The sequence below is a fragment of the Carassius auratus genome, chromosome 1 (assembly GCF_003368295.1).
Source record: "Carassius auratus strain Wakin chromosome 1, ASM336829v1, whole genome shotgun sequence".
In the NCBI taxonomy this organism is placed as follows: domain Eukaryota; kingdom Metazoa; phylum Chordata; class Actinopteri; order Cypriniformes; family Cyprinidae; genus Carassius; species Carassius auratus.
The window spans coordinates 14596479-14615275 of NC_039243.1; the positions used below are offsets into that span (position 1 = coordinate 14596479).

General features: G+C 36.3%; 1 protein-coding gene across 1 annotated transcript; it reads left to right on the plus strand.

Annotated features, from left to right (window-relative positions):
- The first annotated feature begins 1406 nt into the window (after nucleotides 1–1406).
- Nucleotides 1407–15803, plus strand: tesk1a (testis associated actin remodelling kinase 1a). The gene is made up of 11 exons (XM_026250048.1): nucleotides 1407–1612; nucleotides 2120–2679; nucleotides 7250–7371; nucleotides 7634–7682; nucleotides 7774–7920; nucleotides 8660–8742; nucleotides 8924–9014; nucleotides 9102–9185; nucleotides 9854–9940; nucleotides 10067–10163; nucleotides 11913–15803. The coding sequence occupies exons 2-11, from the start codon at nucleotides 2503–2505 to the stop codon at nucleotides 12956–12958; spliced, it is 1983 nt and encodes a 660-aa protein (XP_026105833.1). The 5' UTR covers nucleotides 1407–1612; nucleotides 2120–2502; the 3' UTR covers nucleotides 12959–15803.
- Nucleotides 15804–18797: the final 2994 nt, after the last annotated feature.

The following is an 18797-nucleotide window of genomic DNA, read 5'->3' on the forward strand; positions in this document are numbered from 1 at the left end:
TTTGCAAGTTTTTTTTTAATCAGCACTGACTTTTCAAAATTATTAGTGTGTGTGTGTGTGTATGTGTGTGTGTGTGTGTGTGTGTGTGTGTGTGTGTGTGTGTGTGTGTGTGTGTGTGTGTGTGTGTGTGTGTGTGTGTGTGAATTAATGAGCAAGTACATAAAAAAAAATATTCTTCCAAACCGTGTTTTGCCTTGCCAATACTTTCTCTTTTTTTCTTCACCACATTGAAATATGAATTAGGCTACACGTAAAACAATAGCCTTATGTTATAGCCAATAATATTCTTAATCCAAAACTGAAAACGTTAACAAAAAAACCGAGAAGTTTGTAAATATTAATGTATTTGCCAGTGCCAAATATCAGATGTTTAGCTCCTTACAAATAACTATTTGCACTCTTTCCCTGTGCTAACTAGGGCCTGTAAAATGTAGTGTGATCCAACAACAAAAAAACTAATTCATCAATAATTGTATGACATTTTATTTGAATATATGATTATATGCAGTTTTTAGGAACATATCAAATGAGAATCACCAATATGAACTCTGACAACTTTCAATTGATTGAATTAAATTCCTTGAACTTATAACTCACTGTCCAAATTTATGAAGCCAATTGTTTTTTTTTATTTATTTTTTTTTTTTTTACAATACAAGCATACACTAGTTTTTTAACTAAACATTTATTATGGCCAATCGCCAATACTTACACACACACACACACACACACACACACACACAAAACTAACATTTAGGTAGGCTTATTATTTTAAAAAACATTTCAAACTAGAAATAATGTTATATTTCAGGTTAAACATATGTGCATATTCAATGGGTTAGGTTTCAATAATGTCACTAAAGTGATATTTATATGAAACCTATTTCCCAAATCGTTCAGCTTAGATGGTAAAAGAAAGGCTTCTTTCACAGGGATGAGAGGAAGCATGGAAATAATTGCGTATTGTAATAAAAGCGACTAAAATGACATGATGCAACACTTTCATTTCAAATGATTAGTCAGTGGCCTGGTTTTGTCTGCTGACTCACGGCGATGATATCATCCCAAACAAGGACTGCTGCACGTCTATGGACGTTGCAGTGTGACATGAAACGTAAAGATGACATCATAGTTCAGCCACGCCAGCGCACTGGCCGCTCATTGGCTCGAATGTTTGATCGATGTATTATGCAGCCAATCAGAAGCCAAACTACAAAAGCTCATATCACAAATAAAGGCAAATGTAAAACGTATTTTTGATGTGCTTATGCACCGCTTTCAAACTCATTTAAGTTTAAATTTGCATGACGTGCCGAATGCAGACACAAAATGAAGAATGCAGTGCAGAATCGCAATAGTGCAGAATCACACTGGCACACGTTGGAGCATTTCCTGCGCATGCTCAACGCGCAAAATCCAGCCTTGCCTAGACCTGCCCCTCTTCTTCACCAATGAACGGGCAAATATACAAGCGGCATTCGCGTTTCACTATGGCCGAGACGGACAGTGACAGCTAGCGAACGAGATGTTACAGACAAAACGCTGAAGATCTGCTAAATGCAACGTTGGTACCTAAACGAGAAAATATTTTCTTCGATCCTACTAAATCCAGGTACAGTGCCGTATTCTAGGGCAGCTGCATGGGCCCGGATACATGCATGTCGTCCTCGGTTGCATGTGCATACTTAAAGATGCTTTTATAATTATATCGCATGTCTAATAGAAAATAATAAAGCCTTAAGTCTGTAAGACGGTATTTGCTTTGAAAATCGATAAAGGTGAAAAGCAAATTGCATTCAGAGCAAGCCCTTTAGCGGTCATGCAATTTCAGCAACAATCCGCAATGGATCCTTTCTGTAGCCAAGCTTGACAGATGGTGCGGACACACCGCATTTCTTGTGCCCTCTGGAATTATTTTGCTGTATTCTGTGTTTATTTAAAGAGCTTGCAATAAGATTAGTCCCATGTACGTTATAGCTGCATGTCTCCATATTTGGGACAATTGTACTTGCTGTCGCCGTTTATTCGGCTCAGTGTGATTCATAAGCCCATGCCTATGAAAATGTAATGAAGCATCATTGCTAATTTTTAAAACCACATTTAACCCCCTCTTTTGCAGGCGGTTTGTTAGTAAACGTCGCTGGGACTGAAGCTACCGGCTACAGCTAACTTAGAGATCTGCTTATCGGAACGGCGATAACGCGCGACCTTTTTGGAGTAAAGACTGATTTAAGAACCACGCGACCGACCGGGATTACGAACCATGGCAACCGCATCACTCGGGAAAGAGCCCGAGCGCACTTTTCATCATTTGTGTTCTTCTGCCCTTTTTGGAGAATATTTAATCGGCTAGTTTTTTTTATGTGGTTTACAGCATTGTACAACCTTTTATTAGTAATTGAGCTGTTTTTGTAAGCAATTATTTGTAGTGCGTCTCACTCGGGATATGGATGTTTGGACTTGGTTGCGTTAAAGGGACCCGCTGCCTGCCTGTCCATCATTATGGATCAAGATGAGAACCAAGAACCATGCGAACCTCCTATGCATGCCCTTCACGGGCCTAACCGGATACGTCCGTCATCGTACCGGGCTCTGCGAAGTGCCGTGTCCAGCCTGGCAAGAATTGACGATTTTTGTTGTGAAAAAATCGGTTCCGGGTTCTTCTCAGAAGTCTTCAAGGTAACCCTTTCTCATTTTATCTTCTGCCGTAGGGTTATTGCAGTGCTCATGACTCATGCTCTTTCTGATTGATGTTTGGTTACAACTTTTGATGCTCTTTAAATCAAGTTTGGGATGGAAGCAGGAGGAGTTTGCATAATTTAAAACACCCAATTGGTACCATACACACACACACACACACACACATATATATATATATATATATATATATATATATATATATATATATATATATATATATATATTCCAACAATCCAATAATCACACTACAACCTTAAACTACAGTTTATAGTAGAAATTAAAGGGTTAGTTCACCCAAATATTAAAATGAACTTACCCTCATGTTATTCCAAACCCGTAAGACCTCCGTTCTTTGGAACACAGTTTAAGATATTTTAGATTTAGTCTGAGAGCTCTCAGTCCCTCCATTGAAACTGTGTGTATGGTATACTGTCCATGTCCAGAAAATTAATAAAAACATCTTCATAGTACTCCATGTGACATCAGAGGGTCAGTTAGAATTTTTTGAAGCATTGAAAATACATTTTGGTCCAAAAATAGCAAAAACTACAACTTTATTCAGCATTGTCTTCTCTTCCTTGTCTGTTGTGAGCGCGTTCAAAACACTGCAGTTTAGTGATATCCGGTTCGCGAATGAATCACTCGATGTAACTGGATCTTCTTGAACCAGTTCACCAAACCGAACTGAATCGTTTCAAATGGTTCGCGTCTCCACTACGCATTAATCCACAAATGACTTAAGCTGTTAACTTTTTTTATTGTGGCTGACACTCCATCTGAGTTCAAACAAACCAATATCCCGGAGTAATTCATGTACTCAAACAGTATACTGACTGAACTGCTGTGAAAAGAGAACTGAAGATGAACACCGAGCCAGATAGATTGACTCGTTCTCGACTAAAGATCCGGTTTCATCGGTTTTCGGATCACCAGAAGTGATGAGAAGTTCGGTTCTTTTCCATGAACCGGTTCTTTCAGACAGTTCGATTCAATAAATTCAATTCAAAACGATTCAATAAATTGAAGAAATTCAATTCAGTTCAGACGCTCTGTGTGTCGGTCTGCTTCATGCTGAATCACACATGCGCAGTATTATTAGCTCCTCGGTTCACGAATCAGATGCATCCGACAGAAACGGTTCTTGATTCAAGAACGAGTCAGTCTTTTGTTCGTTATCGGTGATCACGGTTGATATACGTGTGTGTGAAACAGATATTCCACAATTATAGACTTAATTGCTTTTATGTATTTATTTGGTTATTAACTTTGTGTTTACCAGTAAAAGCTTAGTTGGTATAAATTAATGTATTTAGGTTGATACAGTGATGTTAAATAATAATTTCAACCAGGTGATGTGTTACCATTTTTATGGTACATATTCATTGGAGAATATCACCGTAAAGAAACCTATATTGTGTGATCATTTCTCAACAACAACAACAATTACATATAAAGTCTACCAGGGGGTGGGATGGGTCAGGAGGGGTTCTACGTTTGCACAGTTGCTTTTTGTTTTATACTACTGTTCCCAAAATAAAATTTCAATAAACAGTTGTTAAATTTTTTTTAAATCTTTAGTTTAAAGAAACTTGTAAGAATACACTTGAATTTGAATGCATTGAAACATCTACACAGTCACACAAATTACATGTAATAGCTTTAGTTATCACTAAATCTTAGTCATCTTGTGTTGTGTATACTGTTGCAACAGTACAACAGTGTCATATGTGTCCATGTTAAGAGCAACAGTGTCTATGATTAATGATAAAACAGGTTGGTTGTACTCCACAGCATAATCTGATTACCAGCCTGCCCTAATCTGTCGTCCTCTTCACAGAGGGGTGTGTGTTTATTTGCCCATTCCTCTGTCGAATGTCTCGTGCAAGTCACAAATAGTTGATTGGTTTCATCTGAAAGTTTTTGCATCTATCAGCCATTGGCCCTCTGATTTTCCTCTCAAAATTAAATAATGAAAAATAGCCTTGGTTATTTGTTTAACATCATTTTGATATTAGCAAAACATGTCTGCAACTGAACTCAATTTGTCCCATATTTAATAATGGAGACTCCTTTAAATACTTTTTAATAACATTGTGGATCATAATATAAATTTATCTTATCCTTTTTGTTTTTTTATGTACTTTTTCTTTTGTTTTTTGCAGGTGTCATTAGCATATTTATTATATTTATTACAGCTATTTAGTAGCTGTAATTCTTCATTAGTGGTTAGTTAAATCAGGATTACAGATTATTTTCAATTCTACAACTACAGCAATGTGAGCATACATTTTAAAATATGAACTAACTAAATAGGTCTACAAATTTCCAGTGCCTGACTTTTATTGTTTTCTATAAATAACAAAAACCAGAGCTGTTATGGCACTTTTTTGTGAACATTTATTTTGTTGTACAGTAGGCAATTACATTCAGTTCAAAGGGATTGTTCACTCAAAAAGGAAAATTCTGTCATTAATTACTCAGCCTCATGTCATTCCACACTCGGAAGGACTCACGAAAGAAAGCAACCTAAGATTTTTCTTTTGATGAAATCCAAGAGGTTTCTGACCCTGCATAGACCGCAATGCAACTGAAACGTTCACAGGCCCAGAAACATAGTAAGGACACTGACACGGAAAAGAAGAATTGTTGAATAAAGTTATTATTTTTGTTTTCTTTGCGTACAAAAAGTATTCTCGAAGCTTAATAAAATGACGGTTGAACCACTGATGTCACATGGACTATTTTTATGACGTCCTTACTACCTTTCTGGGCCTGGGAATGTTTCAGTTTCATTGCTGTCTATGCAGGGTCAGAAAGCTCTCGGATTTCATCAAAAAAAAATCTAAGGTTGCTTTCTGAAAATGAACAAAGTCCTTACGGGTTTGGGACGACATGAGAGTGAGTAATTAATTACAGAATTTTAATTTTTGGGTGAACGATCGCTTTAATGAAACTAATTTGTCTTTTATTTTCCTTTTTAGAAGTCAACATTTATTAAAATTAGTTGTCATAGCAAAATAGAAGAATTATGTCTAAATGACAAATGACAGAGTATGATTAAGGAATGTATTGTTGATATGCGGTTCACAAATAGTTATAAATCAAAGTCAGTCCAATATCTGATATTTACATGTTGGATGATATGGTGTTTGGTGATCATAGTGGTTGAAGCCCACGTTTTGTATGTGACGTTGTGATGATGTCCTGGGTTCCAGCTTGTTAGGTGGGATGATGGGAAATCCAGAAAGCCTATTAGTGCCCTAATGGCTGTTAATACTCAGCATGCTGTACTGGATCTTTCTCCAACTCTCTCTAACTCATATTCACAGAGCCATATTTAATCCAAACCTATATACACTAATGCAACTATTGCATTATTGTCGTACAAATCCCAACAGCCTCTCAATCTTCCACTAGATTTTATATTCTCATCTCCTTTACTAGCCTCACATTTAATGGCAAATCACTCTAATGCATGGTTGAAATTCTGCCTAGTAGGGCCAGAAAATGCTTTATATACCATTGTGCAGATGTACAAAGATTTTATCCTAAATGCAGGTCATTTACATGACTGAATGGCTATACATATACATGGTTATACATACAGAAGCATGATTTTATACCAAACTATTAGTTGTGATTTTCACTGAACAAGACATGTTGTGGAAATCCACCTATTGATGTATCTCCTGTATAGGAGTGTGTATATATAGGCTGTGTTCAATAATATAAATACATTCAGAAAAACATAACCACTTGTGGAAAATTTACAACAATGTCTATTGCCTTTGACCAAAATGATTTTAAATAGTCAGAAATGCCCAAACCGTTTACTACAAAGGGCCAAAAATCTAACTTGATTGAGGGCCGGAGGCTGAAAGTAAATTGCATTATATTCAGATATATATAATATTCAAATTTACATTTAAAATCGTATTCAGTCATATTCTTAACATTTCAATGATAATTTCAAAAATGTATATAAAATGTTAAAACTAAAAGATTAATTAGAAATTATGTTATGCCTAAATCACTCTACTTTTCTCTCATTTTTTCCACCCTCTCCTGATATACATAGGATCCAATTATAACATTGTATTAAATCACATAAATAATACTGCACTTGGCTCACAGTCTTGTCATAAACACCAAACACATTCACATAAGTTCAAAAGTACTACATTTGTTCTTGTGAATATGAATTCTTCTAACAGTGTTTCTTAGATTATTAGCTGACACCAACAGTCAAATCTAACCCAATGGCAAGGCGAGGTTGAATGCTACTCTCAAAAATGAGCTTTGATATGTTCGCCTATGGTTAAACTGGCAAGTCTACAGTTAAAGTGCCACTTGGCAGTCAAAAGCTGCAAATGCATTTGCTAAAGAAATGGTTGCGGTACCAGCGGCAGTAAAATACTTATTCTGGCTGAATACAACCTGTAGCATTGTGAGCCGAAGGTCATGGGTCTGGTTTGGGTATCTCTGGTGTACTACATGTACTACCTTTTTTATTAGTGTCTCCGAATAAGTGTGTGTATGTATTTTGCAGGTGCAGCACAGGATCACAGGGCAGGTGATGGCTCTGAAGATGAATACAATGGCTAGTAACAAAGCCAACATGCTGAGAGAGGTGCAACTCATGAACCGCCTTTGCCACCCTAACATCCTCAGGTGTGAGATTCAGCATTTTCCCTTTTTGTACATAAAACAGGGAATACTTCTCTCTGTAGGCATGGAATGATTTCAAAGTACTACAATGCAATGATTATAAATAACATTTATCTTGGGTCGTGTGTTTGAAGAGTCTGACTTGAATGTGATAAAAATGAGATTTGATGTAACCTGTTGGGAAATTACCTTAGGTTAAAGATGCTTGTTCACAAAAGGAATCCAAAATATATAGAAAATAAATAGTTGTTCTCACCTTCATTAGGTTTTTGGGGGTGTGTGTTCATGAAGGACAGCTTCATGCTCTCACGGAGGTAAGACGTTGCACAGAAAATGCACAGACTTTAGGAGTAAATTAACTATCAGGTTGATGTGTTGATAACTGTATTGTCACTATGTTTACAGTACATAAATGGGGGCAACCTTGAGCAGCTGCTGGACAGTGACATATATCTGTCATGGAGTGTGAGGATAGGTCTGTCTCTGGACATTGCAAGAGGGCTGCAGTATCTACACAGCAAGGGCATTTTCCATCGAGATCTTACATCAAAGGTACATACTCAGTTATATATGGTTTATTGTGACAGCAGCTATGTCTGTTCATTTTGTGATTGTTGCATGCTGGTGTTAAGAGTGTTGCTGTGTTGTCATATTTTTGTAGGCCAGCCCAGAAGTTAGCATCATCCTGGTTTCCTTGACAAAATTAGATTTTCCAATTGCTTTTGAATTAATGCAGAAAATAAACTACGATTAGCAGAAATGTATGATTCTAACATATTTTGTTCAGCATGATAATATTCACAAAGTAACACAAATTTGATTATTTTTGAAGCCAAAATACAATCTCTAGAAGTAATAAGTGAAGAAGAAAAAAAATTAAGCTATTTCTGGTAAATTCTAAAAAATCTTTGACACCCTATGTAGTCCCATTTAGCCACTTGTTAGCAACCACCATTTTCAAGACAACTAAATGCTAAAAGAGTTTTTTTTTTTTTTTTTTTTTTGTCATAGAATAAAATGCTAAAATATCCTGCCTTTGTGTTTACCACAGACCTTATTTTAGGCCTTCAAAACCAAAAACCTGTTTAAAAAACCTATTGACTTTAGGACGATGGAACCAGGATGGAAGTGCTAAAATGCTAACTAGTTTTGGGTCTTGTCCTTCAAAAATACATAATCACTGCAGCATTCTTTAAATAAGACTATAAGGTTAAAAACATTGACACACAAAACAATATCCTAACATTAAATACGTTATCAAATACCCTGACTATACTACTGTACTATACAGAATTGTCTGGTGCGTTGTGACAGTGGTGTTTTTACCGCTGTGGTTGGGGACTTTGGACTGGCAGAGAAAATCCCTGATTACAGGTCAGTGCATCTCTTCTTTTACACACAAATAATACAGCTTTATTCACACATTTGATGATGACATTTTAAATGGATCAGGACTTAACCGGAGATACAAGCAAAAGTAGGATGGCCATCCAAGAAGCCTATATTCCAAACATAGTCCAAATATTGATGTATGCTTTGTCTTGCTTGTGTGCAGTGACGGTGCTGAGAAGCAGCCGTTGGCTGTTGTGGGCTCCCCCTACTGGATGGCTCCAGAAATGTTAAGAGGAGAGCTGTACAATGAGAAGGTATCCTGTCTTTGAACACTAACAAATCAATGTCCAACTCTACTTGTGTGCTTGTGTAACTTTATTCATCACATTTTCATACCATAGGTGGATGTTTTTTCCTACGGTATAATCCTTTGTGAGATTATTGCTCGAATTGAGGCTGACCCAGATATCCTCCCTAGAACAGAGGTACATCATACAACTGCACACACCGCCACATGAAGCACAGAATAAACCACAAAGTCATGTAGCTGGTTTACCAGACATAGATGCAAGCCTACAAAATAATAATTCTGTGCAAAATTAATTTAATGGCTAAATTTAATCTATGACAAGCCTTAAAGCTTGGATGTTTATATTTCATGTGACGAGGTTGTGATAACTGAAATGTTGATATTCTGTAATTGTATTAAAACTCAAAATGTATCAAAAAAATGTATGTCATATTAAAACATAATCAAATGAGTGCAAAAATAATTAATTATTTTGGTTTTGTTTTATTTGCTCCCATTTTTATTATTATTATTATTTTCTAAATATGATGTGTGTACATATAAGTAACCATATAATGTATCCAGGTCCAATTTTAAGAATACACTGATGTAAATTTTTCATGACCACTGCAGTTTAGACTTTGATATCAGTCGCTCATTTTAAGAGTGTTGCCTCCCTCTGCTGGTGAAGGCTGGTCTATTTTCACAAAATGGATATTTTATATTTTACTATTTTGTAACATTTTTAGAAAGCAACACAGTGTTCACTATTGCGAAGCTTAAGATTAATCTCAAATTTGTCTATGTGTGAAAAGATGTCTGATCAGAGCAGCATGTGTGTAACTTCCATCTGTCTGTCTGCAGGATTTTGGACTAGATGTGGACGCCTTTGAGCAAATGGTGGGAGACTGTCCACCTTCATTCCTTCACCTGGCTTACAATTGCTGCAGTGTAAGCCAAATATGCATATAACACTCATATACAGAAATTCAGAAACACAGAGTATAGTATGGTATGAAATGGCAAATGTCATGCTCTCAGGTGTGTTTATAATTTGTTCTTCTCTTTCTGTGGTAGATGAGTGCAGACAGTCGTCCTGCCTTCTCTGAAATAGTACTTACACTTGAGAGGATAGAGAGAGAGAGGAAGATGAGTGAGGTTCCAGTCATCCTAGGTAAGTATGTTACAGATAGCATAGGCACTGTATCAGTGTAATCCATTTATTTAATAATATTGGGTAATAAATAAATAAATTATACATACACTATTGTTAAACAGTTTGGGGTCAGTAGGATTAAGATATTATATATATATATATCTATCTATATAGATATATATATATATATATATATATATATATATATATATATATATTAGGGGTGTAACGATACGCGTATTCGTATTGAACCGTTCGGTACGACGCTTTCGGTTCGGTACGCGGTACGCATTATGTATACCGAACGGTTCGTTGGAGTAATTAATTATATTTGAAAAAAAAAAAAAAAAGAGAGAGAAAGAAATATAATGATATGCGTTCAACAAGGTAGCCCAATAACCCAAACAACGTAACAGGCAACGCCCCTGACACTCCCGAAGAAGAAAAAAACACCATCTTATATGTTTATGTTAGGCTACTCAGGGCAGGCGCTCGCTCACTCAGTACGCGCTGAAGGCTCGTTGCAAAATAGCCAATGCTTTTAACAGACTAGAAATGAGAAGATCCTCCAATAACCAACAGGTCTGGTGTTTGGGTGCACTTTGGATTCCCTTTAAGCTATAATGGTGATGGCAAGAGAGTGGTGGATAAAAAAACAACGGTATGTCGCATCTGCAACATGACAGGGTACACCAGCGGGATTACAAAAAAAAAAAAAAAAAAAAACCAGCGGGAATATCTGGGATATATGCGTCAGTACTATCTGGGAAAAGACGAAAAAAAGGAGAAACATGCACGCAGCAAACTATCCCTGCAGCATTTAGACACTATAGCTTACAGGGAATCCAACCCAAACACCAGACCTGTTGGTTATTTTAGGATCTTATATTTCTGGTCTGTTAAATGCATTAGACATTTTGCAACGAGCCTTCAGCGCGTGCTGAGTGAGCGAGCGCCTTAGGGGCCGTTCACATATCGTGCCTAAAAACGCATGGAAAACGCTAAGCGCGTCTTTCTCCTCCTTTCCAAAGCGCTTGGGCAGAAGCGCTCATGAGGCGTCTGTCTTTGCTAAGCAACAATGACGTGCTCTCTCCATGAGACGCGGAAATTTCAGCGAAGGATAAATGGATTTGCAGCTCTAAAAATCGCTTGCAGTAGCTCTGCTACTGAATTTATTTCAAAATTGCAATCCATATACAACTATGATCAGCTGTTCCTTCATCTTGGCTGAGCTCTCAACGTTGTTACGGGAAAGGATGAAGCTGATTGGTTGGTTCTTGTCACATGACCCGCGGTGCGCTTGCGGCATTCTGAAAAGTTGAGATGTTTTTACATTTTGCTGTATCTAAAACGTATCGAACCGAACCGAACCGAACCGTGACATCAGTGTATCGTATCGAACCGAACCGTGAATTTTGTGAACCGTTACACCCCTAATATATATATATATCTATATAGATAGATATTCTTTTGTTCAACAGTGATGCAGTAAATTAATCAAAAGTGACAGTAAAGGCTTTTAATATCAAAAATAAAAATAAAGATTTTACTTAAAAAAAAAAAGTTGTATTAAAAAGTTGTAAATAGTGTATTGAATGATTTAAATATATTTGACCAGTTAACAGCTTCTTCCAGAACTCAACTTTAAAGATTACAAATATTTACCCATTTTTAAAATCACTTTTAAATCACTCTTTTTATAGCATTCACCAAGAAATTATTTTTCAGTTTTACTAGTCTTTAGACAACCCATTCTTGTTTCCTCAGAACCCATTGCCGTTGACGTCAGCCCGTATAGGAGGAGAAGCTCGCCATGCCATCCCGGTGACCAGCGCCTGTCCCGTAGTCAGTCAGACGTATTGCCTCCTGCCACATCACCGTGTTTAGGCACACCTGCACGGGTCAACCCATTCTCTCTTCGCCAAGACCTCAACGGTGGTCGTATCAAGCTCTTCGACACCCCTAGCAAATCTGTCATCTCTCTTACCTTTACCCTTCCACCACCTCCAGACCCCTGCGCCTCCCCACCACTAAACAGGAGCCCCGGGCTCCGAGGACCCCCTCGAAGGTGTCGCTCCCTGCCGTGCACTCCCGAGCTGGGGCGACAGCTGCCGTTCCGAGACCAAGAGGGCCAGGAAGAGGAGGGGGGGACTGAAGAACTGAGAGATGGGGTGAAAGAGAAAGAGGTGGAAGTCCGGCAAGATGCGGTGGAGGGCTCAGGCCTGATTCTAGACTTAGATATGGTGTCTTTAGACAGGGTAGAAGAGGAAGAGGAAGATGACGATGTGGAGAAGGAGGGCCTGAGCCTCACAGAGCCCATGGACTGTAGCAGCTCGCCCGACACGGCAGAAGGAAACGTGTCAGGGAAGCGGCTTATCAGCGGTTCTTCTTATTCCTCGTCCGTGCAGTCTAATGGTTGGGCTACACCCATCTCTAACGGTCCACCGTTATTACCTCCCCTTCCCCGTTTGGACAATAACAATGGACTGCTGAGGCCTGGGCGGCCAATGGCGTGGGCAAGACTGAATGGATACAGAGGCCCCGCCCCGGAGCCTTTACCTCCCACTAACGAACAAGACGATGTCATTACTTGTCCAGGCTGCTGTCTGGCTGGGTTTAGCTTCCCTTCCATGTGCCTACGTAGAGCTCCTCCCTCGCGCCGTGGACCTCCGCGAAGACCGTACAGGAACTTCAACGGAGGGGAAGCATCTGCAGCGACAGCAAAGGGACTGCTCTGTCGGGGAGCAACGGGTCTGGCTCCATCCACAGCTACTTGTGAGCCAGGGTTACCACTACCAGAAGCCCAAACCTAAAGATGATTACTGTGACATCACAGAAACTGCAATGTCACACAGTCAGGCCGCATCTCTGATGTCAGTGCGGCTATCTTACTGGATGCAGTGCGGGTTGAAATTTTGAATTAAAGGGATTTTTCACCCAAAAATATAAATTCTGTGATTTACTCACCCTGATGTTGTTCCAAACCTGTATGACTGACTTTATCAAACAATGTTTTGAAAAATGCCACACTGCGTTTTGGCTATACGGTGAAAGTCATTTCATTGTGTGGATGTTTAAAACATTCTTAAAAATACATCTTCTTTCTATTTTACAGAATAAATGAAGTCATACAGTTTTTGACATGAGGGTGAGTGAATAATGACTATTTTTTAGAGCTACACAATGTAAAAAAAAAGAAAGAAAGAAAAAGAAACCGATATTGTGATATGGCTTAGTGTGATTGTCAAACTGCACAGATTGATTTCAATATATATTCACTAACAGTTTCAGATTGAGAGCACATGCACATGTACTGTAAATGAACAGTGACGCACTTCTCTCTGAAACCAGCAGTGCATATATTTCTAGGCTGGCAGCTTACCAAAATGAAAGCTTGATGGGTTAATGTTTAAAAATATAAAGCAACCAAGGCACAAATATAAGTATTATAATCGTAGTGTTGTACTATAAATAAAAATTGCATAAAATTAATTTCTAGTACAATGCAATTATTACATTTCTTGTTTTGTTTGATATTTTTATTTAATAATAATCACAATAAAATAATTATATATTGTTTTCTAGTTATTTTGAAGTAGACAAAATCAATGGGAATTTGGCGTATGAAAACTTAAGTGGAAAGAGATTATTTTTCAATTGTTTAGTTAATGGTTAAAGAAAGAGGCTGAAGTTTTTGTTTCTGATAAACTTTAGTGTGAACATTCAAAAAAATAAAAGGAAAAATCCAAATTGGTTGACCCTTAAAAGGATGAATCACACCAAAAAAAAAATTGCTGATGCACTTATTATAGAGCTCATTATCCCCCATGATATAGCAATATACTAAAGCCATCTGCTAAAAAATCAACAGTTTTTTTGTTGTTGTTGATGTTGTTGTTATTTATTTATTTTCATATTGCACTATATATGGCAGTAAAGCGTTTTGTTTTTGGGTGGACTATCCCTTCAGTGTGTATGAAACAGGATAGAAGAGAGGAATGAAAGGCATGCTGGTTCCATAGTGCCAGTTCTTTATCATGGTCTTTTTTGCCGTAATTCAGAATAACTTAATATCATTACTCTACAATAATGGCTGCTTTTTATTGTGTGTTCATTTTGGCTCCATAAACATTCTTGACTGAAAGCCACTGTGTTTAAAAAAATAAAATAAAATCAAAAACTGTGTTTGTAGTAAGGGAGACCTACATTATAATGTGGCATGTCAAGCATTTTTAAACGTATTATCTGATTATTTATTTATTGTAAGCATTCCCCTGAGAGACTGAATGCTCTTTACTTTGCTGTGAGAGTGGACTACTGGGTGTGACACTGAGTATTGATGTTGAGACATTTTTTGTGATACATGTGTATGTTTAAATGCAATGTATGCAGTAAATCATGGTAATTATGTAAAGTGTACTGTTTAATAGGCCTTTTTTAAATGAAAACATCTATGTGCAGGAGTGCTTGTAGATGATAGCAGTTTAACTTTTTATCTCCCCCTAGTGGTCTGGAGGATACACTCTTAATAGACCACTGCTGCTGCTGTTGTTTAAAATAAAGAAAAGAAAAAAAGAATCCTTTCACATGTGAGATGTTAGAGGACATTTACCTTCACATTTGATCTAGTTAAGCTTTCTGTTCAAGTTGTGGAATCATATTTTAAAAAAGCAAAAGAAAACTTGCATAAAGTGTTTCCTCATGCCACTAACATTTCCTCAAGACAAATATGACACACCCCCGCACAAATGGTCAACAAATCTGCTTTGTTATTGAACATTAGATTAAAGGAATCTAAATTCAGTGTGGGTCAATATTAGTCTGGGACTGAAACGGTAATTCATATTGAGTCTAAACTGAAATTTTGCATTAGTTCATGCAAAATCTGAGATAGTCTGATATGCTGAAATTTTTCTGACGTGTGGATTACACCTCAGAAACACATCCACTGAATTTCCTCGTGCTTGTTTGTGTACATCTGCTTATGAGATGAGCATAGGAAGTATCTGCATGCTGAGTACTGTACAAAAGAGTGATCTGTACATAATCAATGCATGACAATAGACAAGAAGCTGTCTAGCACGTTAAAACTTCCCTTCAGACTGGCATCAGAGGTGAAGTTGTCTCGATTTTGTCTTACTCAGATCTGAATTCTGAAACAAGATATGGATGCAATAAGTGCTCTTGGTTTAAACAGTAACTTATATTTTTAATAGTTTGGTGAGAGATATGTTTAAATGAATTCATTAGGGTCTTGAAAAGTATACTTTTTTATATTAATGTGAAGCATAGAATTGGGCTGTTAAACTCAGAAGCTGATAATGAAAAGTCGGCTTGATTGTGACTACAATTTTCAATGCACAGAAGAGATGAAAGCTGTTTGATCTTGTATTTGTATAGCACAGACATTCAGAACTTGCCTCCTTTGTGTCAGTGATGAAGTGATGTTATAGCGGATGGGGCATGGATGGATTTGTAAGGTCCATGCGTCACGTTGTTGTATAATGATTTTTCTTTTTAAGAGAGAAGCGCTTTCTCTCTGAAAGCAAAGCACTTACCACTATGATTACATTTATTAGTTCTGGGGAACAGCAGCTTTAATAAATGTCAGTGAATTGTTATTTATGAAAATGTCATCAATTAAAAAAAAAGATTGAATGTAGAAACTGTCATTTTGTCTTTCTTTTTTTTTTCTTTTTTACATTAAAACGTATTTGAAATGTTTGTAAAAGCTACCTAGCTGAATCAGAAAATTGACAAGCATTGTGCCATAATCCAGTTTATAGAGCTCATTTCATATAGAAGAGCTGTTTATAGGATTACCCACAGGATATACTCTTCAATTATTTTGACAACATACAGAGTGAAAGAAAATACAGCCATTGTAGATGTGATCATTCACAGCAAATTTGTTTGTACATACACTATAATAGCAGTGGTAAAAAAAAAAAAAAGAGAAGGAGAAAAAGTTTTGTAAGTCTATCTTAGCATATTTACCGTATGTGGAAAAGTCAAAGATTTAAGTTTGTGCACTCTGTAGAAAACTCTGTGTAGGACTACATGCCGTAATCATTTTAAATAACTTGCACCACTGTAATAATGCCATCTGTAAAATATATATATATATATATATATATATATATATATATATATATATATATAAATATTTCAAAACATTTGCTCTTCAGATTTTCTGCTGAGAAACGTTAGTGAAAACACATGCAAACAAAGCATACATTGAAAAAACCTATTTATTTTGATAACCAAAATTTGATGAGAGTGTGAACCAATTTTAACACATTCCAAGAGTTGTCAGAATTGTAGTTGTCAGCTTGTATTCTTGCCAGGTCCTCCAGTTTCTTAGCTAATTGAATTTTCATTTCCTCAATTACTCTCTATTCTTCATGAAGCATGTTCGTGTAGTATTCTCCACCATTTCATCAAACTGAATATTGTTTAGCATTTGCATAAACTGTGCTGAATCCTGACACTCCTCAGCGTTCTCCACATTTTCTGACAAATGGTTGTAGTTCTGAATTGCTGGGCACAAATTGCTGTCCAGAAACGTAGCAAGGAGATCTGTGAATGAATCCATGTGGCGATTGTGGTTCATTTGCAATTATACAAAGCTACGAGAATACTTTTTGGGTGCAAAAGAAAGAAAAAAATACTTTATTCACTTTATTCATCAATTTTTCTCCTCCGCATCAACATGGTGCCATTTTGGACAATATTTCAGCTGTGTATCAGCATGACGTTGCTGAGATATTCTCAAAAATGGCACTTGAAAACATTTCAGTTGCACTGCTGTCTTTGCAAGATCCGACAGCTCCATCTTAATCTGTGTTCCGAAGATGAATAAATATTTTATGGGTTGGAAACTACATGATGGTGAGTAAATAATGACAGAATTTTCATATTTGGGTGAACTAATCCTTTAATAATCCTAAATTCCTTTTACATTTTTGAGACTAAAAGACTAGGATGATGATTCCTTTTGAACTTTTCCCAAATCCTGTCTTTCCAAGCAGGACAATTCAGAACTATTTTCTTCTATTAGATGAATGACATGCAGTCATCACATGCACCACTTATATTGTTGAGTCTAATTGCTATTACAATCTATTTCTTGACTTATGAAACATAATTGTAATAAATAATTTATATAATTCAATAGTTTCAATAGGCTATGCATGCAAAGCACAAATACATAGTTGGAAAAGGACTACTAATCTTAAGATACTGACAAAATGTAATTATCTGTATTTCTTCCAGAACACCACTGAACGAAATGTTGGTCTCAGGTATACTAATCTACAATAAGTACATAAATATATAATGTTTAAAATGATTGAATAGCATATAGGTATGCTTTAATGTGTATGCGTGTTTATATATATATATATATATATATATATATATATATATATATATATATATATATATATATATATATATATATATATATATATATATATATATATATATATATATATATATATATATATATATATAGTGTTTATTGGTACCTCTTTCCTCAGTTTGCTTTGTATCCTCATAGTCATCCCTTTAAATAACAAAAGCTAGGTGACTCTAAGTTTAAATTATACCCTATTAAGTTATATCCTGTTTGGCATCCTGTTAATTGTTTTGTCATAATTATATTAAGCCACAATTAATCTAAGTCTCTGAGGAAGGTGAAGTGTGTGCTTGAAGAGACTTGTACACCAGGTCCTCGCATATTCATTTGTACACAGCTCAGAAAATACTGCATATTAGGAAGAAGGACTTTTCTTTATGCAAAAATAATAATTTCAAAAAAAGCATAAAAGAAACATTTTCAAAAAATAAGAAGGGAAAGAAAATATTCTGAAAAATGCCACAGTAAATTTTCATTTTGGGTGAATTGGTATCCATTACATTTGATAGCCCTGACTACCATGTGAACTACATTTAACAAATGAAACTAAACAATAGGACAGTTCAGTAAATGAAAATAACCTGCATCAACAACAGAAACTATAGCAAATATTGCACAGGTGTTCCAACAGCTGGTTTGTTGGTCTAGTTTGTTTTTCTGTTCAGGGCTGAAAAGTGTATTCTCCTCAGGGCTGAAAACAATTCAATAACAGTTTGTACAGACGTTATGCACGGTTTGTTGTACATGGCTCTTCTTTAGAAACTTAAATAGGCTAAGTGATATATGTATATAGTATATATACAGTAGCCCATGACGTAAACATGCAAGGACAAATAATATAAACCTGAAATTTCCCACCAAATGTATAGAAAGAAAAACAATCCACACTACAAGCAATAGGCCATTTTAGATGGCAGATAAAAGAGAATGATTTTAACAATTCTCACATTGCAAAAGCCATTTGTTGTGTATTGAAAATCATCCAGGCAACATTTGTTAAATCTACTTTTAGTTTTACTTAGAACAAAAATGACAGAAAAAAGATTGTTTGTACAGGGATTATGCAGCTCAACGGTCCTTATTTAACTCTTCAACCCAGTAAAACAATCTGAAGTATGAATTTAGAATAGGGAACACATATTTACTTTTAGGAGTTTTCCCTGAACAAACTCTTAATTTGCTGCTTATTAATCGATAGTAAGGTAGTTGTTAAGTTTAGAAACAGGCTGGAT